The sequence below is a fragment of the Littorina saxatilis genome, linkage group LG10, assembly GCF_037325665.1.
Source record: "Littorina saxatilis isolate snail1 linkage group LG10, US_GU_Lsax_2.0, whole genome shotgun sequence".
Taxonomy (NCBI): domain Eukaryota; kingdom Metazoa; phylum Mollusca; class Gastropoda; order Littorinimorpha; family Littorinidae; genus Littorina; species Littorina saxatilis.
In genome coordinates, this window is record NC_090254.1 from 20,054,737 (window position 1) to 20,081,812 (window position 27,076).

The following is a 27,076-nucleotide window of genomic DNA, read 5'->3' on the forward strand; positions in this document are numbered from 1 at the left end:
AAAATACAGAGTGCACTGCAAAATAAAAAGATCGAACTGCAATGAGGGGTCCCTAACTAACTTGCTTCGCGCACCTGTGCCACTGATTATTTTTATATATCAGTGACCTGTGCACTTCCAAGGGAACCAGGAGTTGTGTACCTTTAAACTACTAGCTACGTCACCAATGTATGTGCACACAAGTCGACGTTCCCAGCAACCCGGCCGTCGGAATCATTAGAGGCACGAGCTCTGAGTCTGACCATATTCTGCAATCATGGACTTGTTCGGCGACTTGCCAGACCCTGCAGATGCTCATCAGAAAGGTTCAGTTCGTGTGTGCACGAAAGTTGCCAAAGACTAGAATGTTTTGTCCACAATATGCACTGCGACTGTTCTCAAAGCAAACTAAAGAAATGCCAGTGCCCCAGTTTCCGTCTATAGACTATAGACTAGGATAGTAATAAAGTATCCTTATTACTTTCTCAACAAGTACGTTTTGGGCATCTCTATTTCTGTTAGATTTTCATGATCGTTAACACTGGAGAAAGGGGGTGGGGGGGGGGGAGCTTCATGTTAAATATATATGCATGTTGTCAACGAGAGAGTTTATAAAAATATACTAAAACTAGAGGAATACCCGGCTTCGCCGGGGTGAATCGCGAGACAGAGACAGACAGCGTGGCGGTTCATCACAATCACCTTTGCAGGCGAAGTCCTGTCAAACGGGATTGAGAATTTTAGAGCTTATTTCTTAGCCCTATATTATCTGTTGTGGCTTCTCAAATGCCAGAACATACAGACAGACAAAAGCCGCTAGACCCCATCACAAACAGAACTCTACAATCCACAGGTTTTTGCCCACACACACACACAAACACACACACAGAGAAGCCGTATATATATATATATGTATATCTATATCTATAAATATATGGAGATAGGTGAGAGTGTATTTTTCGCGTGGCTATACATTGATTCGACCTTTTCACTTTGACAGTAAGAACAACTTACGGGTGCAAGGGAAGCGTTCTGGACAGCGCAGTGACATTCTATAAATAGCAACTCAGAAACGGGAATTTGGGGTGAACGGCGCGAGACAGAGACAGACAGCGTTGCGGTTCACCACAATCACCTTTGAAGGCGAAGTCCTGTCAAACGGGATTGAGAATTTTAGAGCTTATTTCTTAGCTCTATATTATCTGATGTGGCTTCTCACATGCCAGAACATACAGACAGACAAAAGCCGCTAGACCACATCACAAACAGAACTCTACAATACACAGGTTTTTGCCCACACACACACACAAACACACACACACACAGAGAAGCCGTATATATATATGCATATCTGTATCTATAAATATATAGAGATAGGTGAGAGTGTATTTTTCGCGTGGCTATAAATTGATTCGACCTTTTCACTTTGACAGTAAGAACAACTTACGGGTGCAAGGGAAGCGTTGTGGACAGCGCAGTGGACAGCGCAGTGACATTCTAAAAATAGTAATAGTAAGTTACAAACGGGAAAGCCACACGAAGGAAGGGAGAAACGCCAAACACTGGAGAAGATAAGGAAGAGTTACTTATAATGGTGAAATGAACACAAAAACCCAAATCAGTTCAGCGCTGCGCGCTGAGAGCACGTGTTGAAATATCTCATCGATGATATTGTGTCCGGGGTGTAGCTGAATACGGTGTCCAAATTTGAAAAAGATCCACCGAGAACTTTGGCGTTGTGATGTGGTGTAGCGGCTATGGTGTGTCGGTATGGGGGCCCGGGTAGCTGAGGTGGAACCAAAATAGCTGAGGTGGAACCAAAATCGGTTCAGCGCTGCGCGCTGAGAGCACGTGTTGAAATATCTCATCGATGAGGTTGTGTCCGGGGTCTCTCTGAATAAGCCCACCAAATTTGAAGCAGATCCATCGAGAACTTTGGCCGTGCATCGCGCACAGACAGACACACACACAGACACACAGACACACAGACACACAGACACTAGTCGTATATATATATAGATGAAGTGAAAGTTCTTGCAATTGCATATCTGCTTAATTAATAATTTTGGGGGGATTCTCAACCTCATTGGAACTGAAGCATACGGGGTCTAACTCTAAGTCGACTATATATAATAGTGGGTGCATATTCCCTGTTGGATTTTTCCCTGTATACGGGGAATGCACATGGGTGCAGTTCTTGTAAGTTGTAGGAAAATAGATCATACTCGATCTCATGTCCTCTCCATGCAATTGATAGACCCTATCGGTATTCCAAGCTCTCGTAATCTCTCGCAAACTTCAGAGCATAGCAAAGCATGCGGTACAGCGATCTCGTGCGAGCTGCACAAGCCAAGGTTCGAAGTTCTCGCGATGTTCAAAGCATAACAAAGAGCATGTCTCGCGAGAGCTGCTCAGATACCGAAAAGGTCTATACTGCCCTAAAAAAATATAATTTCACTTTGAGTTTGATAAGACTGACGTACTGTTACGCTGCTTTGGGCAAATGCACACTTTACTTTACTGCACAAGTTAGAACATGGCAAAAGCTATACGCACTCGGAGTGTATACAGGATCGCTGAATATCGCAAAGCGGTGTCGAATGGCAAATTCACTTCACGACCGGAAGTTAACGCCGGAGTGTATATAAAATTCTGACCCCAGTATACACTCCGAGTGCGTATAGCCAGTGCGTTAGAACATAGTTACCATGTGTTAAACAAATTAGACTTTACAGCGGTACCGCTGGCAGCCCTGAAAGTCCAACAAAATGTGTACTCGCCTTTGGCTAGTGATTCTGAAAATGTTCTAGCCAAAGAGCAAACTTTAATAGCCAAACGGTGCAAACCAACAATTTGTTTCAGCAACTTAACTCACATTTGGCAAGTAGATGAACATTTCTACTCGCCAGTTACATGTTTCAACTCACCATTGGCGAGTAAAATACTTTCAGGTCTGGCTGGTCGAGTGGTCACATCACGTTACGCTAGGCTAAAGGCAAAGGCACATTTTTTTGTCAATTTGTTTTTTAATAATTCTATTTTCCCCAGTGACCACCTTTCTATAATTATGTATGAGTGTAACAGCCACTTTTTGTCAATTTGGGTGGTTGTTAATATGTTATAGACAGTGTTGACTATGTTATGCCCCTGGACTTGCATGTGGCATTGTATTTCTACTTCTTCAAAAACAAAAAGACTGCCAACGTTCCAAAATTCAAAAATTGTTGTTCCAACAACCTACCTTTCTTGTTGGCTCACGTAAGTGTAGCCTATGCGATCGTAACTTTGTCTGTCTGTGCGTGCGTATGTGCGTGCATGCGTGCGTGTGTATGTCTGTGGTAGAAACTCTAACATTTGAAGACGTCACATTACATTGACGTCACATTATGACGTAAGAGGGTTAGACGTCACGCGAAGGAAGTACTGAAAGTCTCGGTCATTATTATTTTGAGCGGGCCGAGACTAGTTGGCAGTCGTGTCCCTGTAAGTAGGCTACATGCAGACAGACAGATCTAGATCTAGTGTCTCGCTTTCTTGCACAGTTTCACCTATGCTCTTTCTGTGTGTGTGTGTGTGTGTGTGTGTGTGTGTGTGTGTGTGTGTGTATGTGTGACGGAGTGATTGAGTTTGTGTTACTGTTTGTCGATTTCTTACGTGAGCCTTGATGGCTTCGCCTCTTGTTTTCTACTTCTTCTCAAAACTGTCATATATATATATGATATATTAGTTTCAGCAAACAGCAATGGAAAAGAAGATGGAAAGGGGGATGCCCCTCCAGCCAAGCCAGCAACGACGGCAGAAAAGAGGAAAGCTGACAGCGGCTCAGAATCCACAGCGGAGGAACCGGTGAAGCAGAAAGGTCGCACCGACCTGGGCCTGTTCCAGTTGAGAAGTTACCTGGCGGACCGTAAAGGGGAGCGGGAAGAGATGCAGGATGCTCATCTCCAGATGGACGACTTCTCCAAGAGTCTGCAAAACCTGCATCCTTCCATGTAAGTTGGAACATCAGCCAGTTCCAATCACCCGCTCCTGTGCCCGCTCCCTTTAACACTTTCTATCCCACCTATGTTGACCATGTTTTTTTAAGCCGAGACCAGCTGTGCTGCAGCAGGTCACTCAGAATTGTAGTAACTGTGTAGTAACTGTATATCAGCACGCTGGAATGCAGGCGTTAGATCGACGTTACAGGAAGCGACTGAAGCTAACAGTCTGAGCGGATATATCCGTACCTGGTCAGATAGAGCCGTATAAGTGGGTACGGATATATCCTTACCTGGGAGACAATGAGTTAAGACACACACCACCCATCGCCCCCCATCCCCAACCTAAGATTTCTCAACTTTTTAATTTTCTTTGCTTTTCTGCTTGTTCTGTTCATAACCTCGGTAAATTTGCCTCAATTTTAAGATTTCCTTCTTTTTAAGATTTTTGGAGGTCTTAACTGGTTTCCACTCTAACTATCAGGTGGCTGTCTTCTGTTGAAACTTAAGCTGTTTGATAATTTTTCAAACTGAAAGGTACTGATTTTTCTGATGTGTGTTGATTTGAAGAGTTGTCATATATATGTTTTGAACACCAAAACTAAGTTATTTTTGATGAGGCAGGAAATATACTGTTGGGCTCTAACTCTAAGGTTGTTGCATGAACAGTAGCATTATTTGGTAACATTTGATTATGAGCTCATGTAATTGTAAAGCTATTGTGACTGGAGCGATGTTGTTTGTTCCTGTTGCTTTTCATTTCAAGGCTCATTCTTTAACTGTAAACATTCTTAAAAACAGAAGGACAAAAAGAAACTAATTGAATGTTGAGATCTTTCAATGATTCAGTCTTACTTTGAACCTTGCTTACAAAAATTCTGTGTGTGTGTGTGTGTGTGTGTGTGTGTGTGTGTGTGTGTGTGTGTGTGTGTGTGTGCACTTTTGTGTGCATGCTTGGTATGAATGTGTGTTTATTTGTGTGTTTCAGTGGCCGTGTGGCATTGTACGCCGTTTTTGATGGCCACGGTGGCTCTCGAGCATCAAGGTTCGCATCACAGTATTTGCACAAAATTCTGCGGGATAAGTTTCCCAAGGGTAATGGCTAGTAGACAAACCCTGCGCATTTTATTGTGTGATTTATGCTGTAGCCCTTAATTATTGTCCTTGTAATGTTGAGGCATTGTTAGTGATGTGATTCTTGGATTGTACTGGACTTCGGTTTTAAACTGTTTCACTAAAAAAGATTTTTAAAGTCATTTTGTTTTTCATGGTCTTGTTTTAGGAATGCCTTGTTTCAGTTTTAATTTACCTTTGTTAACAAGTAATTGTGAATCACTATAATATAAGCTTTCTTGTACATGTACAGAAACTTTGCTTTACATTGTTGTATCATTACTAGCAGATGTGAGCTTTTTAAGTGTATCTTGTAACGTCTCTGTTATTGTGTATGAGATCATTATTTGATTGAAATATCAGCCTTTCCAATGAATATGACCATCTTTTGTGCATCCAAGTTAAGCGCAACTTGACAAATGATATTTCCTTGCTGCTATTTCATCAAACACACAAGCTCATACCTCTCATCAATTTTGTCCGGTCTTTTTTGTTTTATTGTTGGTGTCTATTTCAATCAGACAAGTGTTACAATTTGTATGCTGTACTATTTAAAATTAATGAAATGTACATTTTTCAAAGTCATATTTCTCATATTTGCATCTTTTTTTGTTCTCTGTGCTTCAGGTGATCTGGTCTCCGTGGAGAAGGAGATCAAGAAATGCCTCACTGACGTCTTCAAAAAACTGGATGAAGATTTCCTGAAAGAAGCTGCAAAGCAGTAAGTGTGCCGTTTTTGTTCATGATCATACTGAATCGACGGGCGCAGTGGCCTAGTGGATAAGACATCGGCCTCCTCATCGGAAGGTCATGAGTTCAAATCACGGCTGCCTGGTTGGTTAAGGGTGGAGATTTTTCCAATCTCACTGGGTCAACTTATGTGCAGACCTACTAGTGCCTTATTCCCCTTCGCGTGTACACGCAAGCACAACACCAAGTGCGCACGGAAAATATCCTGTAATCCATGTCAGAGTTCCGTGGGTTATAGGCAATAATACCCAGCATTCTTCCCCCGAAAGTGGCGTATGGCTGCTTGAATGGTGGGGTAAAAATGGTCATACATGTAAAAATCCACTCGTGCAAAAACTAGAGTGAACGTGGGAGTTTCAGCCTATGAACGAAGAAGAAGAATCATTTTTCAGTCAGTAATTTTTATTTTGGCCTGGTGAATTCCAATTTTGCATAAGAGCGTATCTTTGTGACTAATATAATTTACATTTCATCGTCTTGGTAGCAGTTTGTAGTTCATGTTTAGATGGCAAATTTAGACTTCAGATTGTGATGTGGCTGCCTGTTTGAATGCTGTGTTGATTTAACACTAACAGGACTTTTGTTTTAATTTTTGAGTCACTTGAGAAAATGTGACTCTATGTAATCGGTCAGTGTTAGTCTGTCCGGCCGGCCGTCCGTAGACACCACCTTAACGTTGGACTTTTCTCGGAAACTATCAAAGCGATCGGGCTCATATTTTGTTTAGTCGTGACCTCCAATGACCTCTACACTTTAACGATGGTTTCGTTGACCTTTGACCTTTTTCAAGGTCACAGGTCAGCGTCAAAGGAAAAATTAGACATTTTATATCTTTGACAAAGTTCATCGGATGTGATTGAAACTTTGTAGGATTATTCTTTACATCAAAGTATTTACATCTGTAGCCTTTTACGAACGTTATCAGAAAAACAAGGGAGATAACTAGCCTTTTCTGTTCGGCAACACATAACTTAACGTTGGGCTTTTCTCGGAAACTATAAAAGTGACCGGGCTCAAATTTTATGTGAACGTGACTCCCAGTGACCTCTACACTTTGACGTCTGCTTTGGTGACCTTTGACCTTTGGTGACCTTTGACCTTTTTCAAGGTCACAGGTATGCTTCAGGTATGCATTGTGTTGTGAATAGCAATTTCTTCCTGTCCATCTGATGCCTCATATAATATTCAGAACTGCGAAAGTGACTCGATCGAGCGTTTGCTCTTCTTGTTCTCTTTTTTTTTGCTGCAAGAGCTTGAAAGGAACATCAAAGGGGATGCAGGGGTGCCTCTTCAGTCTTTTTGTTTGTTTTGAATTTTAACACAGGGATGAGATTTGTACCGTACTTTTCGGACTATAAGGTGATACTTTTTTTTTTCCACATAAAATCGTGGGGTTACCTTATACACGACGTCGCCTTATTCTTGGATAAAATAGGTTTCACAAACACTGTGAACTTGAAATCAATGAGCAACTAACAACCATTTAAGTGAACACAATTCAAGCAATGTTGATCGCCGAAAAAATTACCTGAACAATAGTTGCGTGGGAGTGAGAGTGACGACGACGACGACAACGAGTGACGATTGAGGTACCGCTGATCTTCTTCCCTGACTTTCTGTTTGAAACAGTGTTTCGTGCCGATTTTGAGCGCTCGCCATGTTTGATCATTGATGTTGTTTTTTGTTTTTTGTTCCTACATACGATGTTTTTCATAATTTTTCTTTCTTTCATGCCGTCGCATTATGCACGACACCATCGCCTTATTCATGGCATCGCCTTATTCTAGGATTTTTTCAGTTTTATTTTTAAAAGTAGGGGGTGCGCCCTATACACTGCAGCGCCTTATACAATGTAGTCCAAAAAGTACGGTATGTGGAGCCACATTATAATTTATAGACATTTCACAACTTCAGGGGAGGGGGGTACCTCCTGAAACCTCCCAGTAAGCCGCATTCCCATCCCTTTAAACCAGCCTCTGAGATAAATAGGTTTGATGACTGTGTACTTACTTGCAGGAAACCGTCATGGAAGGATGGGACAACAGCAGTGGTCGTTCTGGTGCTCAACAACACTCTCTACATCGCTAACTTGGGAGATAGCAAGGTCAGTATTGGGAGATAGCAAGGTCAGTGCTCATTCTGGCGTAAACCTAAGTTGTAAGATTAATGTGCAGACAATACTGTCCGAGCAACTCTGTGTGTGTGTCTGTCTGTCTGTCTGTCTGTGTAGGGGTGTATTTGTAAGTGTGTCTGTCTGTCTGTCTGTCTGTGTAGGGGTGTATTTGTAAGTGTGTGTGTGTAGGTGTGTGATGAAGTGTTCTTATCTTTGTGTCTCTCACAAGCTTGTGCTTTCTGTTTGATAGAAGTGGTTTAAAACTGAACATTCTTGAGATCTATTAGCTTTAGGGTGTTGATAATGACAGAGAAATTGTGCAGGTTTGTATTGATGCATAGGTCATTCTCTTTTCTCTATGTTCTTTCTGCCCTTTGCGCTTACTCTATTACACATGTCGTATGCATTAAGAGCGATTACTTCCCTTTGGTTATTTGATATGTTCTTTCTATTATCCTGTTTTTTTTCTTTTGATGCTTTATGGTCATTTTCCTTTGAGTTTAAAATGGTCATTTTGATTGCAGGCTGTATTATGTCGACACAAAGCAGAGGAAGACAAGGACCTGGCAGTACCTTTGACGGCAGATCACAACCCATCTGTTTATTCCGAGCGCATGAGAATCCAGAAAGCTGGTGGCAATGTCAGGTATTTAAGATATTGTTTGGTGTTCAGTTTTTTTTTTATTTTTTTTTATTTTTTTTTGTTGGGGGGGGGGGGGGGGGGGGGGGGGGGGGGGTTGGTGTGTGTATGTTCCTTTGCTCACTTTCCTCTTTTAACCTTGTTTTGAAAACCAGCATCTAATTTTTTTTCCCCTTGATTTTATTGACTCACATGCGAAGCAAAAGTGAGTCTATGTACTCACCCGAGTCGTCCGTCCGGACGTCCGTCCGTCCGTCCGGAAAACTTTAACGTTGGATATTTCTTGGACACTATTCAGTCTATCAGTACCAAATTTGGCAAGATGGTGTATGATGACAAGGCCCCAAAAAACATACATAGCATCTTGACCTTGCTTCAAGGTCAAGGTCGCAGGGGCCATAAATGTTGCCTAAAAAACAGCTATTTTTCACATTTTCCCCATTTTCTCTGAAGTTTTTGAGATTCAATACCTCACCTATATATGATATATAGGGCAAAGTAAGCCCCATCTTTTGATACCAGTTTGGTTTACCTTGCTTCAAGGTCAAGGTCACAGGAGCTCTTCAAAGTTGGATTGTATACATATTTTGAAGTGACCTTGACCCTGAACTATGGAAGATAACTGTTTCAAACTTAAAAATTATGTGGGGCACATGTTATGCTTTCATCATGAGACACATTTGGTCACATATGATCAAGGTCAAGGTCACTTTGACCCTTATGAAATGTGACCAAAATAAGGTAGTGAACCACTAAAAGTGACCATATCTCATGGTAGAAAGAGCCAATAAGCACCATTGTACTTCCTATGTCTTGAATTAACAGCTTTGTGTTGCATGACCTTGGATGACCTTGACCTTGGGTCAAGGTCACATGTATTTTGGTAGGAAAAATGTGTAAAGCATGTGAGTCGTATGGGCTTTGCCCTTCTTGTTTTAGAGGTGTAGGATTTACATCCTCATTCTTTATTATAAAATTATTACTCAGGTAAAAACACACAACAGTAAGACATATAAAGAGAAAAACGTCAACAACTGTATTATTTAGCTTTTTATTTAAACTTTGCATCAAGACACCAATTGGTGTGGGTTGTTTTTTTGCAATCCGCCAGTCAATCTGTACGTTAAACTAACTAGGGAATGCCTCTGTGTGATTGTCTCTGTGATACATTAGGTATTTGGATGATTGCTGTGTTGTGACTGTTAAGGCACAGTGGAACGCCATTTTACGACCTTTACAAATCTGAGGAAATTAGGTCTTAAAACAAAGGGAGGGAGGCTTAAAATGGAGGTCAATTTACAGAGGCTATGAACAACATCAGGGAAAGGAAGGACTTAAAACAAAGGGAGGGAGGCTTAAAATGGTCAATTTACAGAGGCTATGAACAACATCAGAGAAAGGAAGGTCTTAAAACAAAGGGAGGGAGGCTTAAAATGGAGGTCAATTTACAGAGGCTATGAACAACATCAGAGAAAGGAAGGACTTGAAACAAAGGGAGGGAGGCTTAAAATGGAGGTCAATTTACAGAGGCTATGAACAACATCAGGGAAAGGAAGGACTTGAAACAAAGGGAGGGGGGCTTAAAATGGTCAATTTACAGAGGCTATGAACAACATCAGAGAAAGGAAGGACTTGAAACAAAGGGAGGGAGGCTTAAAATGGTCAATTTACAGAGGCTATGAACAACATCAGAGAAAGGAAGGACTTGAAACAAAGGGAGGGAGGCTTAAAATGGTCAATTTACAGAGGCTATGAACAACATCAGGGAAAGGAAGGACTTAAAACAAAGGGAGGGGGGCTTAAAATGGTCAATTTACAGAGGCTATGAACAACATCAGGGAAAGGAAGGACTTGAAACAAAGGGAGGGAGGCTTAAAATGGAGGTCAATTTACAGAGGCTATGAACAACATCAGGGAAAGGAAGGACTTAAAACAAAGGGAGGGAGGCTTAAAATGGTCAATTTACAGAGGCTATGAACATCATCAGAGAAAGGAAGGTCTTAAAAAGAAGGAAGTCTTAAAATGGGGGGGGGGGGGGGGGGGTGGGGGGGGGGTCTTAAAATGGGGTTCCACTGTAGTACAAACCAGTGGGCAACATGGAAATAAAGAATTTGTCATGGTTTGACAAACAGAGAAGGGCGAGTGATGGGAATACTGGAGGTGTCAAGATCCATCGGAGACGGCCCCTACAAAAACCACGGCATGTCATGTCTGCCTGATGTTAAACGCTGCCAGCTCACTTCAAACGACAGGTTAGTCTTAAAACACAATTGTCAGGTAGGACACTGGCAATGATTATATTAAACTTCTGTGTGTGGGTCTATGTGTGCGGTTTTGGGTTTGTGTGTGTATTAACAGGGATGGCCAAATCTCAAAATGTAAACTCAGAGTTACTTAAAAAAAAGTCACTAGCTCGCCAGAAATTTAGCTGGCCCGTTACATACCACAGTTGCTGCGTCTGCAGCGTTTATAACACTTTGAAACAAGATAGTACAACCAGAAGTGTTGCATTTGACCAGAATTTTTACTGGCCAGCTGGGCAAGTTGCCAGGCGGTTTCGACTAGCCCGGCAGATGTTTACTCGCCCCTGCCAATCGGGCGACCGATTTGGCCAACCCTGATTTAGGGTGTGTGTGTCTCTGTGTATGTTTTGATGGTGGTGATTTTCTTAGTCTAAACTTGGCCAAAAAATGATTGCAACAAATTTTCGCACCCAAATTAAAGCATTAATTCCCATGAAATTTCATTTTTGTCTGGCCGATTTTGAGGGTACCCTTATTTGAGCAGCGGTCACGTGATCCCTGTAAAAGATATCGTTAATCCAAAAAGTGATCCTGATAGTCAAGTGAACGGCCTTAACTGGCATATAAAGTTTTAATAAAATTACACGGGAATTAATGCTTTAATTTGGGTGCGAAATTTGTTGCAATCATTTTTTGGCCAAGTCGATATTCTTCTACTGCTTATGCTCCGTTGATGGGTTTATGCTGACTATTTCTACAACCCACTCTACTCGGGCAAGTATTACGTGCATACTTGGTCTTGTGCTTGTACTTGTGTACACATGAAGGAAGATAGGACATGCTGCAAGAAACTACATGGTTACTGACTGGGTGTGCTGTTTGCGACAGGTACATCATGATAGCGTGCGATGGACTGTGGAAGAGTTTCACCATGGATGAGAGCATCAAGTTCGTCAACAGTGTTCTACAGGTAAGTTTCTGGCTAATGTTGTGGACTTGTATAGATCTTTGTTAATTGTATCCTGCATGTTTAATTTTCTTGTGTGCTCTTTTTCTGTCACTGTTTTTGTTGTTGGTATGCCTCACCCCCACCCCACCCCCTCTCTTTGAGGACTATATTCCCATCTGATGTGAAACGGATTGATCAGTGTGCAGGAAACTTTGTGTTTGTCTTTGCTGATTCCAACTCTGAGACTTTAAGGGATTAGTTTTATGGAGATATATCTTGAAAGTCAAGATTCATATATGTGTGTAGTACGTCTGCGTCCTCCTGATCGGAATGCTCATTCACTGGTGTGTGCACACACACTCAAAGTTACAGACTCGCACACAGTACACCTATAAGCATGCACACAGACACACAGAGGCCTGTTTTTCCTTTTTAATAGTAACAGAAACGTAAAGGTCTGCATGAAAGTGCTAAGTGAGATATTTTTAATCTATTTGTTACATACAGAACAATTCATGACAACATTTTCTCTCCCCAGGACAAATCCATACACGCAACAGACAGACGGTCGGCAGAAGAGGTTCGGTTCGACACAGCGTGTAGTCGACTCGCCAACACAGCTGTTTTGCGACTCAGCGGAGACAACGTTACTGTGCTCATAATCTCCATCAAGCCTGGAAAGTGATGTTGGTTTGCAGAGTGGACGTGTGTTTTGTCAGCGAGCAGATGTGCAGAGTGAATTCGTGTGCATGTGAAGAATGGAAGCTTGTAGACTTCACAGATCTTGCCCAGTGAAAAATCTGAAGTCATTGGCCTGAAACTGTGATGGGTGAAACTTTGTTGGAGAACGTGTGTTTGTGTGTGTTTTATGCAAGCCCATGTGTGTGTGTGCATACTTAAGTTAGTCTTGCTGTACTTTCGGGACTTTTTCCCTCAACTTTGACCCCTGCACACTATTGACCGGTAGCCCCTTGTGTGTGATTAAAGAAGAGTACAAGTGTACCCACATATGTATATTTATATAAACATAACACCCAATCAGTAGTGATATACATATCACTGCTACCATGACTTTGGCACAATCTCCCAGGAGACATCCATTGAGACATCAAAGGCGTTGACTTTTGGTTATTGACCTGGGTTTACAAGGTCACTGTCTTTTTGATCACAAGGGCAGGCAGCTGTTTTCAACTGACAGAATCAGTATAGAGACAAAGTGTTGCTGTCTGGCATCTGCCTCGCGAGCCCGAGAAAAATGTCCCTATTTCTTTTTGCTGCGATGCCCGCAGAACCCCTGCGCGGTGGTGTTTTCAGACATCTCGTACGTAGGCTGATATCAATCATTGACAGTGGTCACCAGTGGTAGGTTACTACAGTGGGCTTGATAAGAGCAAAGACTGTCTAGTGGCTTTAGATCTGCGGCATATTTCCGTGAACAAACATATTTTCATTCTGCGCTTCCTTTTGCTTGCCCCAATACACAAGAAGTGGTGAACACGGATGGCCAAATCTCAACATTTTAACTCGCCAGCCGGGCGAGTAACTTCAAGAAAGTCACTAGCCTGCCAGAGATTTCGCTGGCCCGGTACATATCACAGTTGCTGCATCTGCAGTGTTTATGGCTTTGAAACTCGTTGTTACAACCACAAGTGTTGTATTTGACCAGAATTTTCACTGGCCAGCCAGGCGGTTTCTACAAGCCCGGCGGATTTTGTACTCGACCCTGGCCATCTGGCGGACGATTTGGCCATCCCTGTTGAATCTTATGTTTTTCTCATTTCTATGGAAACAGTTTGGGTTGCACCTTGTATTTCCTTAGAAATAAGAGGATAGGCTAGGATCCAATAATTCCTATTCTGTTGCGATGATAACCTAAAAAGGTTCCTGCAATGTATCGATCGTGATCCTGATCCTGAACGAAGCACCAAGTAGTCATGAAAATACAGTAATGCTAATACAATGGTAATTTGATTTGGGGCCCCCTCTCAGGAGAGGATTCTTTTCAATAAAGGACGCCTTCTGTAGACTGTAGTCCCTTGGTGTGTGAACATTACCTAAGTATACCTGCTATGAAAGGAGAACTGTATGTAGGTACGCTTTAATTTCTTTGGTCCCAAGGGCGTTCTGTCTTTACAGGCACTGCTGTATATTTCACTTACATAATATTTCATAAATCCAATTCTGATTTATGAGTGGGTTGAAAAATTCACATCGTTTCAATAGTTACATGTATTGTGTTTGACACACTCATAATTAATTTTGTTTGTGTACAGTCTCATTAGCTGTTAATGTACTGCTTTTATTTGCCCAAGTTGTTAGCGATCTGATATACTTATTGTTAATAAAGATTTTCTTCTTGTTTGAGGAAACTTAAAAGATTTGTGTTCCCTTTGTGAGTCTGTATCTAGTTTATACATAATCTGAAACCAATTCTATTAAGTCAACTTTCTATCATGAAAATAAAACTGTACATATTTTGTTTATAAGTACTTGAGGCCATCTTTTTTGGTAAATTTAAAGTTATTTTTTTCTCTCAATTCCTTGGCAACATAAATTTCTTCGTTAAAATAATAAATTATAATGGCAAGAAATGTGTGCTATGACTGTGTTGCTTTGCCACAACTGTAACATTTTTTAAGCTGACAGAAACCGTCGACTGGGTTTGATTGTAGCAGACCTAATCTGATCTCAAAGCTGAAGAAAAATGTTTCATTTTTGAAATGGTTGTGTACGTACGGTGGCAACTGCGATGTGAGGCCATTTTGATGCAAAGCCACCTCCCATGAAAGGACATCGCCTGGGCTGAGCTACACGAAGGGAGAGTTAGTGCGTGACCCAAACATTCTTTTTCTTTATGTGGTGTTTAACGTCGTTTTCAACCATTCAAGGTTATATCGCGACGTGGAAAGGGGGGAGATGGGATAGAGCCACTTGTCAATTGTTTCTTGTTCATAAAAGCACTACCCCCCGCGGGTTAGGGGGAAGAATTTACCCGATACTCCCCAGCATGTCGTGGGGGGTGACTAGCGGATTCTGTTTCTCCTTTTACCCTTGTTAAGTGTTTCTTGTATAGAATATAGTCCATTTTTGTAAAGATTTTAGTCAAGCAGTATGTAAGAAATGTTAAGTCCTTTGTACTGGAAACTTGCATTCTCCCAGTAAGGTAATATATTGTACTACGTTGCAAGCCCCTGGAGCAAATTTTTGATTAGTGCTTTTGTGAACAAGAAACAATTGACAAGTGGCTCTATCCCATCTCCCCCCTTTCCCCGTCGCGATATAACCTTCGTGGTTGAAAACGACGTTAAACCCCAAATAAAGAAAGAAACAATCCAACACTGCGGCTGGCTCCCACACAGTTGGTAACTTTCTCGTGCACCTCAGCCCTGTTGTTCCTTAATTTGGCTATTACATTGTGTACCTTCACCAAAATATACTTGTCACGACAGGCCACTTGGGAGCAGTTTCTTTTTATTTATTTTTTTTTAAGCGAAAGGCAGCGGTTGAAACGTTATTTGAAGAAATTGGTTTATCTGCTTGGAAGTTATTTGGATTAGATTGTTGAATGTTTGCTCATACTGCCATATTATTCACAGTTTGTTTTAAGACAAATGTACTTCCTGCATATTGAGATGAAGGTGTACTGAAGAAAAGAAAAAAAGCATGATGTGCTGTTTGTTGTCCAGCGGAAAGTAGAGCACCTTCCTTTTAGGACACTGAGAATAATAAAATGAGTGCTTTTCATGTGTGTGTGTTATTTTGAGACCACAGTTTGAAAGAGAGGGAGAGTAGGAGGACACTGAGAATAATAAAACGAGTGCTTTTCATGTGTGTGTGTTATTTTGAGACCACAGTTTGAAAGAGAGGGAGAGTAGGAGGACACTGAGAATAATAAAACGAGTGCTTTTCATGTGTGTGTGTTATTTTGAGACCACAGTTTGAAAGAGAGGGAGAGTAGGAGTGAAAGTAATCCCATTACGATTGGAATTCTGAAAGAGAGAGCGAAAGAGAGTTGTTTTTTCTTTCAACCAAACTAAAGCAAGGATTCTAACTGACTAAAAATATGCTTTAATACACTCACACAAGACATTGAAAATCCCACATTAAAAAAACAATACACACAAAACCCACTTATCTTCATAGGGGAGGGGGGGGGGGGGGAACAACACACACAAAGCAAGCATACTAACTGCATACAGGAATTGTTTCTACAACTGTTTCCTTACAGATTCCTCTGAAGATTTTGAAAAAAACACATTGGGTTCTAAAGTTTTACAGTTAAAAAATCTGAATGGAAACGAAACAATCTACGCCACATGTTGCTTCATTTTTATCTCAATACACAATAATTCAAACAGTTAAATACAATATTGTAAATTACTGGCCTGTTTTTACATTTAGTCAAGTTTTAACATAGAGGGGGAATTGAGACGAGGGTCGTGGTGTGTGTGTCTGTCTGTGCGTGTGTGTATGTAGAGCGATTCAGACCAAACTACTGGACCGATCTTTATGAAATTTGACATGAGAGTTCCTGGGAATGATATCTCCGGATGTTTTTTTTCTTTTTTTCAATAAATACTTTTGATGACGTCATATCCGGCTTTTTGTAAAAGTTGAGGCGGCACTGTCACACCCTCATTTTTCAATTTAATCGATTGAAATTTTGGCAAAGCAATCTTCGACGAAGGCCGGGGTTTGGTATTGCATTTCAGCTTGGTGGCTTAAAAACTAATGAGTGAGTTTGGTCATTAAAAATCGGAAACTTGTAATTAAAATTATTTTTTTATTAAACGATCCAAAAACAATTTCATCTTATTCTTCGTCATTTTCTCATTCAAAAAACATATACATATGTTATATTTGAATTAAAAACAAGCTCTGAAAATTAAAAATATAAAAATTATGATCAAAATTAAATTTCCGAAATCTATTTAAAAACAATTTCATCTTATTCCTTGTCGGTTCCTGATTCCAAAAAACATATAGATATGTCACACGCTTTCCTTCTTTGCCACTACTAAAGCAAACGTGTGCAAGATTGTATGTTACACGCTTTAGGAGCATGGCAAGAACAGATTCAAACTCAAAATCGTCCCTCCAAAAGCCAAAAAATGAACACACGACAAATAAAAATAAAAATAAATAAATCCCTGCGCTTAGAACTGTACCCACGGAATACGCGCGATATAAGCCTCATATTGATTGATTGATTGACTGGGCTCACACTGATTTGAGAACGCATCACAGATGTCATGGTACCCTGGACTTTTTGTTTTGTTTTTAAAGCCATAGGGGATCCCCTACTAAAGCTTCAATCAATCAATCAATGTGAGGCTTATATCGCGCGTATTCCGTGGGTACAGTTCTAAGCGCAGGGTTTTTTTTATTTTATTTTATTTTATGCAATTTATATCGCGCACATATTCAAGGCGCAGGGATTTGTTTGTTTGTTTATTTGTTGCTTAACGTCCAGCCGACTACGCAGAGCCATATCAGGACGAGGAAGGGGGGGATGAAGGGGGCCACTTGTCAAGCGATTCCTGTTTACAAATGCACTAACCCATTACTTGTGTCCCAGCAGGCTTTAGTAAAACTAAATTAATACCTACTGGAAGATTACCAGTTTCCAGTATGTTAAAATAGGCTTAACCTATCTACTGCTGGACTTACATCAGAACACTAACAGATTAAACTATACATGAATCGCGAGACAAGCGGCAAGAGAAGAGATTTTTGGAAAAAATACAGGTGAATGAGCAAGAAGGCAGAAAAAAGAAAAGAATTCATGAAGAAAAAGAGAGCATGACAGGAAAGAGGAACCAAAAATCTACCTAACAGCAAACTAGAAAGCTCCTGCGGTTCCAAAAACAGGAGGGGCCTTTAATTTCATAACCGCAGTGCCCCACTGCGGGAGCGCAGGGATTTATTTATGCCGTGTGAGATGGAATTTTTTTTACACACTACATCACGCATTCACATCGGCCAGCAGATCGCAGCCATTTTGGCGCATATCCTACTTTTCACGGCCTATTATTCCAAGTCACACGGGTATTTTGGTGGACATTTTTATGTATGCCTATACAATTTTGCCAGGAAAGGCCCTTTTGTCAATCGTGGGATCTTTAACGTGCACACCCCAATGTAGTGTACACGAAGGGACCTCGGTTTTTTGTCTCATCCGAAAGACTAGCACTTGAACCCACCACCTAGGTTAGGAAAGGGGGGAGAAAATTGCTAACGCCCTGACCCAGGGTCGAACTCGCAACCTCTCACTTCCGAGCGCAAGTGCGTTACCACTCGGCCACCCAGTCCGTTAGCTTTAAGGCCATGCTTTCTCTTTCAGTGGGGCCCAACTTGCCTAACTACTTTCTCTAAATAAATCTGACAATTAAACACTCCAAAATATTCCATTCTGTACAGATGGATATATGACTTACAAATACACACGCAGCACACATTTAATGACAAATGGCTGATCCAATTTGTTATGCATGATGCACATACAGATGGAGTGGTTTGATGAGACCATGAAAGATGGTACAATGGAACCCCTCCTTCAAGATCTTTCTTTCTTTATTTGGTGTTTAACGTCGTTTTCAACCATTCAAGGTTATATCGCGACGGGGAAAGGGGGGAGATGGGATAGGGGAAAGGGGGGAGATGGGATAGAGCCACTTGTTAATTGTTTCTTGTTCACAAAAACACTAATCAAAAAATTGCTCCAGGGGCTTGCAACAACGTAGTACAATATATGACCTTACTGGGAGAATGCAAGTTTCCGTACAAAGGACTCAACATTTCTTACATACTGCTTGACTAAAAATCTTTACAAACATTGACTATATTCTATACAAGAAACATTTAACAAGGGTAAAAGGAGAAACAGAACCGTTAGTCGCCTCTTACGACATGCTGGGTAGCATCGGGTAAATTCTTTCTCGTCCCAACCAATATGGGACTCCCCCCTAACCCGCGGGGGGTCTCCTTCAAGATCTTAAATCTGAGAAATTCGTGTCTTAAAAAGGAGGGAGTCTTAAAACCGGCGTCATTTTACAGATATTGTGATCAACAAAAGATCAGAAAAATCAAAGTCTTAAAAAGGGGAAAGTCTTTCGTTGGGGGGGGGGGGGGGGGGGGGTCCACTGTAGAAGATGGTGTACCAAAATTGTTCCAGCTATGAGTCACAGGTGCCTCAGGGGAAGTGAGAGCTGAAGATAAGTAAATGTAGGCTTCAGCCACAAATGGCACCGTTTCCTTAATTGTAGTACATGTACACACAATATATACCCATACCATGCAAACCCCCATGTCTCTAGGCAGTGTTGTTCTAAACCGTTCAACATTTATAAAATCTCATGTACATGATCTTATTCCTTCAAAGAAATGCAAAAAAAAAAAAAAAAAAAAATAGAACCTGTTTTTGATGAACGACTACAAATCCCCCCCCCCCGATCAGGAATGGTGTAAAGGGATGATAATACAACCTAGTGACTGGCGGGAAAGGAAAAATGCTGTTCAGTGTAATAATTTCAACAACAAATAACACACAATCAGAATTTTTATTTTTTTATATGAAGAATATAATTGTTTAATTAAACCAAATTCAGGTCTAGATACCACGATTACATGTGAATTAATTTGAGAATTCATGGCACAAGAAACCGTTTGCATTGCAAGCACTCCAGATGGGAGATAAAATGCAATAATTAAATTTGTAACTGCGAGACCTAGAGCACAATTCCTCCAAATTAATGATGTGAAAACTTTCTTTCTTTCTTTATTTGGTGTTTAACTTCGTTTTCAACCACGAAGGTTATATTGCGACAGGGAAAGGGGGGAGATGGGATAGAGCCACTTGTCAATTGTTTCTTGTTCACAAAAGCACGAATCAAAAATTTGCTCCAGGGGCTTGCAACGTAGTACAATATATTACCTTACTGGGAGAATGCAAGTTTCCAGTACAAAGGACTTAACATTTCTTACATACTGCTTGACTAAAATCTTTACAAAAATGGACTATATTCTATACAAGAAACACTTAACAAGGGCATAGACCTATATTATTAGATCCCTGACAAGGGTAAAAGGAGAAACAGAATCCGTTAGTAGCCTCTTATGACATGCTGGGGAGCATCGGGTCAATTCTTCCCCCTAACCCGCGGGGGGTGCCGGCTGAGTTCCTTAAAACATGCACCATAAATTACATGCATGTCCAAACTCACCCAACACATACCCGAACTCAATAATTTGTGTGTGAAATATACCACTTTTACTACCAAAACACAAACAAACAAAATCGTAATGCATTTTTCTGATACAATGACAAACTTTTGGCATGCTCCACACAATACATTATCATCATTATTAGCTACTAGTGAAATTTTGAAAGAAATGACTATCGTACAGTTAAAACTGGTCACATTCTCAACATAATACATCATCCTCTATCCTGGATGTCAAGACAACTTGACATTTGTTTAAATACACCATCAACATGACTACACAAAACTGCCTTCCAAATATCCATCATGACGCGCTGTAATTCCTTACTTTTTGCCCTCCTGAAGAAGATAGGTAGGGACAAGCCGTTATAATAGTGATTGAGAGTGTACCAAACCTTTCATCAAATAATCCAAATTCATGAAATTTTGGAGGGAAACGACCATAAACTAGAAAGAATGAGGATGTACTGAAGGGCACCCCCCCCCCCCCCCCCCCCCCCCCCCCCGTATTAATGTACGGGCAGCTGCAGATTCCGTGAATGTCTATGCAACAAGGCAATGAACATAATAATTACCTATCCACTGACAATATTTATTTTACATGTCAACAAAACAGTGCAGGAGTCACAACATTGCTGAAGCAACGACTGCTTTTGTCTTTTTTATAAACAGTCAAAGGCTTTACACAACTACTTCACAGATGCCTACACATACCTTTAATGTTATCAACCAAATAAACTTTTTGCAGTTTGTCAGTCCGCATCTCCCACTAAAATGGAATGAACATTTCTGGTGATCACGTTCTGGGGCTGAAGGCTGTGTACCAAAATGGACCCACATGCCATCTTTTATAATTTTTTTAGATAACCAAACAGAATGTCTTGACGTAAAGTACCCAAAATAGAAAGTATTCTCCCTCTTGTCTCCCTTGTAGGCTTTTGACGATTATTTCACATACGGTGCTTGGTGTGAGCCTGATGGAGGGCCATGCTTTCTTGCAAAATTAATTTGTAAGTATTTTTTAACACTTTTGATTCCTTGCCTGAAAGTCAATGAAACTTGGTATTATTTCAAACGGATAGCTGCCAGGTGCATGACTGAAAGCCCTGGGGGATCCGTGCACCTGGACGTGACAAGTTCGATCCCTTTAATATTCTGCATTAGGCCTAAAATTGAATTAACAGAATTGTTATCTTGCAGATATAGAGTATTGAAAACTGAAACAAATATGTTGATCAATGACAATATGAATATGTCAACGGGTAAAATTAAAAAAAAAATCTTTCAAAGTTACTTCTTAGTGTGAACATCATAAACATGCCATTTAAAGAAAGAAACAATCTAACACAGAGACTATAACGTTTTAAGCCTGTAAAGGGCCTAAAGCAATAAATGGAGTCTGAACGTTGTCTATGACTATAAATAGTAACATTCTGTGTTTAAAAAACAAAACAAAACAAAAAAAACACCAACAAATTAAAGAATAATAACAAATTGCAATCAACAAAATTGATAAGAAAAACAATATGCAACAGACACAATTCCCCAAAAATATTTATTTTGACAATCTGCACATGACATGTACATCCCATTAATAATAATAATAACAATAATAATAATAATAAGAACCTTTTCTAATTCCTATTAACTCGATGTTCTTTAACTATATTTATACATAAATGAATATTGTAAAGCAGTATGCATTGTTAGAGGATTTTTTTTAGTAGCAGTGTTTAAATGTCGAAGCTGCTTTTCCCATTTTTACCCAAGAGACCGACTGTATATTGTGTTATTGTATTTGTCAGACTTGATTGTACCAAGTCCCTACACATGTTGTAATGCGCTTAGAGCCAAATATTTTTGTTTTTTGTAAGGGATAGGCGCAATATAAATACACTTTATTATTATTATTATTATTATTATTATTATTATTATTATTATTATTTCAAGAGTACCACCCAAATGCAGTTAAAAATATGAAAAGCACATTTTTCATCATTCCTGAAGTAAATTAACAAGAGAAATATAATTTAGCAGTTCTAATAACAATAACAAATCAACAACAACAAAAGCTAAAAGTGTATCATAAAGTACGTTTCAATTCCAACACTCTCAAAATATCAGTAATAGTAACAAATATCTAAACTGAAAACTTATATCTTCATATCTAGTATCTTCAATTCTTGTGTCTATTGTGAATTTCTTTATTTGGTGTTTAACGTCGTTTTCAACCACGAAGGGTCTATTGTGACTAGTTAAGACACATGTGACTACCAATAAAGATGCAAATAAACTGTACACTGCTTTAAAAATAATCAACATCAATACCGCATGACAAATCATGATCTTATGATAATAAATTATGAAAAAGGAAAAGCCACAAAGGAATTAACACAATGAAAATGCAGTAAACAATTTTCCCATGTACACTTTACATGCTTATACAATGTCCACAGAATTCCAATCCAAATCATGATACATCGTAACATGTACAGTACTATAAGAAACCCCGCGATAACATATGTGACAACACATGGGCGCGCACACGCACACACACAAGTGCACTCTCTCGATTTATGCTCCATAAAATTACATTACTGGCTTTCCCCTCCCTGTACACATCCATGATACAGAACATCTTAAAAAGTTTGTTCTACATAATCCAAAAAAACACACACACATCAAACATTGTACTAAAACAACCCACCTCTGTATGGAACAATGTTATGTACTACGCAATCCAAACCATCCCAAACTGAAGTCTGTTACAGCGGTGACTTTGTTTGTTTGTTTATTTGTTGCTTAACGTCCAGCCGACTACGCAGAGCCATATCAGGACGAGGAAGGGGGGGATGAAGGGGGCCACTTGTCAAGCGATTCCTGTTTACAAATGCACTAACCCATTACTTGTGTCCCAGCAGGCTTTAGTAAAACTAAATTAATACCTACTGGAAGACTACCAGTTTCCAGTATGTTAAAATAGGCTTAACCTATCTACTGCTGGACTTACATCAGAACACTAACAGATTAAACTATACATGAATCGCGAGACAAGCGGCAAGAGAAGAGATTTTTGGAAAAAATACAGGTGAATGAGCAAGAAGGCAGAAAAAAGAAAAGAATTCATGAAGAAAAAGAGAGCATGACAGGAAAGAGGAACCAAAAATCTACCAAACAGCAAACTAGAAAGCTCCTGCGGTTCCAAAAACAGGAGGGGCCTTTAATTTCATAACCGCAGTGCCCCACTGCGGGACAGCGGTGACTACTAGTTTCTTTTGCAGACCTCACACTCTTACAAATTGCATGATTTTAATCTGTTTTTAATTCAACCAACACAGTAAAATCGCTGCAGCCACTTCTCTTACACATTAATGGCTGTCAGTACAACCTGTTTGGAATTGTCAGGTTTCTAAGTCTAATTGATCATGCTGATCTTTTTCGTATCTCTTTGATCCAGAATAGAACTGAACAAATGTTTTTAGCTGTTTTGTGCCCATAGGGTTGGAGGCAACAAGGATATCTTCTTTGTCAAAATTCCATGATTCATTTTGACTTTTTTTTCATTGCTTGCTGATCTTACGGTGAAGCGATTTGCACGCCAAATCAATGTTTAAATAAAGGTAATGTTACTTCTATATCTGACAATTGTTCGCCTCAATTTTAGATGTAGACAAAATCACCATAAAACTGCCATCAGTAATTCTCTGTACACCCAATGTCAAGAGCACATGTAAACAAAAACATCAGAAGCAAACATGGTCAAGACAAGTATACAAAATACGATCAGCATACACGTATTAGCCTGTATGGCAGAAGGCAAAAAAACTCCAGGTAACGCCTAACAGGCGTAAAATATTCTGACAAACTCTGCCATCACACACACACACACACACACACACAGAGGTTCACTCTGTCAACATGCTCACAGAGCTGAGTTACTCGCATGATGCCTGATGGACACACATCTTAATTGCCTCGCCATTTACAAAAAATGACAAAAGGTCAGAGGGATAGATGAGAACAAAACGTTTGACAAAATGCGACTCTACATCAAATGTATTCACAGCAAGGCTTTACTAAAGCTAGCTAACACTGAGATGAAAGCATTAAGAAACACACTCAGTGACAATGGAGTGGGGGTGGGTGGGATGAAAGCCTGTGAGATTGCACACATTGACAGCATGAGACTACTTGGGGTGATGGTTGATTGTGATGTGTTTGAAGCCAGAGTACTGCCCTCACGCACTTGTGACATTATCGTACAATAATGCCAAAAATGCGCTGATCAATTTCAACTTCTGGGTCAAATCACAACCTTTCTTTTGGGTTCCAAACTGGACACAATTTCTGTTGCTGTTTTTTGGGCAGATGTACATTCTCAAGTGACAGTTTTCCAAGTTAGAGGGTATATGCAGAGGAAATATTTGAGACAAGGTATTCATCATGCAAAAGATAACGACAAAAAAGCTCAGACTGCCATTTGTCATGAAATTTGCTCTTACATTTTGCATTATGTGATATATCTGTGAATGCCCAATTGTACCCATTAAATACTTCAGCTTACAGATCACTGCTTCTGAATCAACAAAATGAAAGCATAGCTTAGTGTACACAGCGCAGGTAACCATACAGCATGCATACTGTAAACTGTACATGCAGTTACACTTACAGCGCCTTACATAATTTTGCCGAGACAATACCCAATCAAGCCTGAATATTTACTTCACTGAAGAGCATGTTTTGAAGCAGCATAGATAATGCTCCTTGACACGACACCGATACAAAATCGCTTATAGCATATCCGCCCTGGCCTAAGTATCATGGACTTGCAATACTGTAATGTGTTGGAAACATGCATTCACAGTCACTGCCATGATACTGCTTAGCTTTTAGCAGTGAAGAACACTAGGACCAAGCAGTCTTACTGAACATCCCATACCAGTGGCCGTCCACATTTAAATTCTCAAGAGCTCACATGCCGCAAACAAATGATTTATAACTGTGCTTGATCTTGACAAAACTGTTGCCTGGCAGTTTGAAGCCCGGAATATCACCGTAAAAGATTAATTGCCAGCCTGAGGTACTCTATCCTTTGTCATCATAGATATTCCTCTAATTTTCCATGGCAAATAGGTTGGCTACACTGCATAGCGATCACATCCAGCTGACCGATTGCTTCATGTAAAGAGCATGGTTGATGACTGATGTTTGCATCATTACTTTATCTTTCGATAAATGCTGCCTGCTCAGCCAACAACTGGGCAACCTAAGGTAAAAACAAACTTACTGGAAGCTTGCTTAAACCCACTTAATATGGAATGCGGCCCTAAAAATACAATGTTTTACAGTAAATCACAACTACTGTACCATGAAAACAGACAAACCAATCACAACAAACAATATTCTGAGATCCTGGAACACTATTTACAAATAGCCGTTTGTAGCTTCAGTTAGGAAGTTTGCTGCATATTTTTTTTTTTTTTTAATCCTCCACAATTTTCCAGACAATATGAATCAGAACCTTCAGCTGAAGCATTCTGTAACTGTGACTGCTGGTCCCAATGTTCCTCACTGTAATCTCGCTGGCAACAAAGTCTTGTGCAGACATCGTTCAGCTCTGTGCCAAGTCATTCAAACAAGAAACCATTTCATGTTTTTCCTTCTTTAAGCTCCTCTTTCTTCTTCTTCTTCTGCGTTCGTGGGCTGAAACTCCCACGTACACTCGTGTTTTTTTGCACGAGTGGAATTTTACGTGTATGGCCGTTTTTACCCCACCATTTAGGCAGCCATACGTCGTTTTCGGAGGAAGCATGCTGGGTATTTTCGTGTTTCTATAACCCACCGAACTCTGACATGGATTACAGGATCTTTTTCGTGCGCACTTGGTCTTGTGCTTGCGTGTACACACGGGGGGTGTTCGGACACCGAGGAGAGTCTGCACACAAAGTTGACTCTGAGAAATAAATCTCTCGCCGAACGTGGGGACGAACTCACGCTCCTCTTTCTAACCCTTAGTTTCTGTCTGTTACTTTCTTCCTATTGTTTCTACGGCTGTGCCCTACACACTGAGTAACCCCTCCACCAAATTCTTCTCATCAAACACTTGAGTTAAGTTCTCATGCCAATTCTGTACCGTCTTTTTGAAAAAAATGACATTAAATACAAAAAAAATTACCAATCAAAAAATTACCCCAAATTAACCGTGATTTATAGATAACATACGGTTTCAACAAACAAAACATTAATTTCATTGGAAAAAAATCAACCATTCCCATCCCCCGAGACCTGTATTAATTACCAATCTTGCATTTAGCCATACCAGTGCAATCTCAGCCAGCTTTCATGTGTCAAAAAAAAAAAAGGGTAGCCAAAGCTTGTCATGTTCGAGTTGACTCGTCCTAACTAACGAGCGACAGACATGTCGTTAAACCTTGCTGTTGCCCATGGGTGCGGCCTCGTCGTCGAAAGCGTACGACTGACTTGGTCCCTTAGCGCGTCCGAAGGCGATAGAGTTGGCAATCTCATCAAACGTCTTGTTCTTTGTCTCGGGCACGAAGAAGAAAATGAAAACGATGGCCGCCGCCAGGATGATGGAGAAGACGATGTAGGTGTACTCGCCCATCCCGTCCTAAAGAACAAAAGACAAAAACAATTAAAACATTTGTCACTATGAATGTCAAAAAAACAAAATCAGATAAAAAAAATATGTGAAGGTATGAATGACACAAAAACAAACAAAAAGTAAAACAAGTCGCGTAAGGCGAAATTACAATATTTAGTCAAGCTGTCGAACTAACAGAATGAAACTGAACTCACTGCATTTTTACAGCAAGAGCGTATACTCGTAGCATCGTCAGTCCACCATCAAGCAATGGCAGTGAAATTGACAAGAAGAGCGGGGTAGTAGTTGCGCTGAGAAGGATAGCACGCTTTTCTTTATCTCTATTCTTTTTAACTTTCTGAGCGTGTTTTTAATCCAAACATATCACATCTATATGTTTTTGGAATCAGGAACCCACAAGGAATAAGATGAAATTGTTTTTAAATCGATTTTGGAAATTTTATTTTAATAATAATTTTTGTATTT

At 40.2% G+C, this 27,076-nt stretch overlaps 2 protein-coding genes across 6 annotated transcripts in view; one reads left to right on the forward strand and one right to left on the reverse strand.

The window, feature by feature from the left end:
• Nucleotides 1-167: 167 nt before the first annotated feature.
• LOC138978376 (integrin-linked kinase-associated serine/threonine phosphatase 2C-like) lies at nt 168-15,677 on the forward strand. 2 transcript variants are annotated; one of them, XM_070351102.1, is made up of 9 exons: nt 168-305; nt 3,707-3,971; nt 4,948-5,054; nt 5,700-5,793; nt 7,839-7,926; nt 8,460-8,581; nt 10,708-10,827; nt 11,707-11,788; nt 12,306-15,677. In XM_070351102.1, the coding sequence occupies exons 1-9, from the start codon at nt 257-259 to the stop codon at nt 12,450-12,452; spliced, it is 1,074 nt and encodes a 357-aa protein (XP_070207203.1). In that variant the 5' UTR covers nt 168-256; the 3' UTR covers nt 12,453-15,677. The 2 variants fall into 2 exon arrangements, with proteins under 2 accessions (XP_070207203.1, XP_070207204.1); XM_070351103.1 differs by lacking the exon at nt 168-305 and having other exon boundaries at nt 3,767-3,971; nt 4,948-5,004.
• Nucleotides 15,678-15,819: 142 nt separating this feature from the next.
• LOC138978375 (solute carrier family 2, facilitated glucose transporter member 1-like) overlaps nt 15,820-27,076 on the reverse strand; it is a 139,756-nt gene continuing 128,499 nt past the window's right edge. For all 4 annotated transcript variants that reach the window (XM_070351099.1, XM_070351098.1, XM_070351100.1 and 1 more), the window contains one exon: nt 15,820-26,617. In XM_070351099.1, coding sequence (XP_070207200.1) covers nt 26,414-26,617 — 204 coding nt within the window. In that variant the 3' untranslated portion in view covers nt 15,820-26,413. The remainder of the gene's footprint in view (nt 26,618-27,076) is intronic.

Excerpts from the sequence above, each read along its gene's own strand:
- LOC138978376 (XM_070351102.1), top strand. The coding sequence starts at position 257 with ATGGACTTGTTCGGCGACTTGCCAGACCCTGCAGATGCTCATCAGAAA. Across the intron at positions 3,972-4,947 it reads CAAAACCTGCATCCTTCCAT|TGGCCGTGTGGCATTGTACG; the intron begins GTAAGTTGGAAC and ends TGTGTGTTTCAG. Across the intron at positions 7,927-8,459 it reads CTAACTTGGGAGATAGCAAG|GCTGTATTATGTCGACACAA; the intron begins GTCAGTATTGGG and ends TTTTGATTGCAG.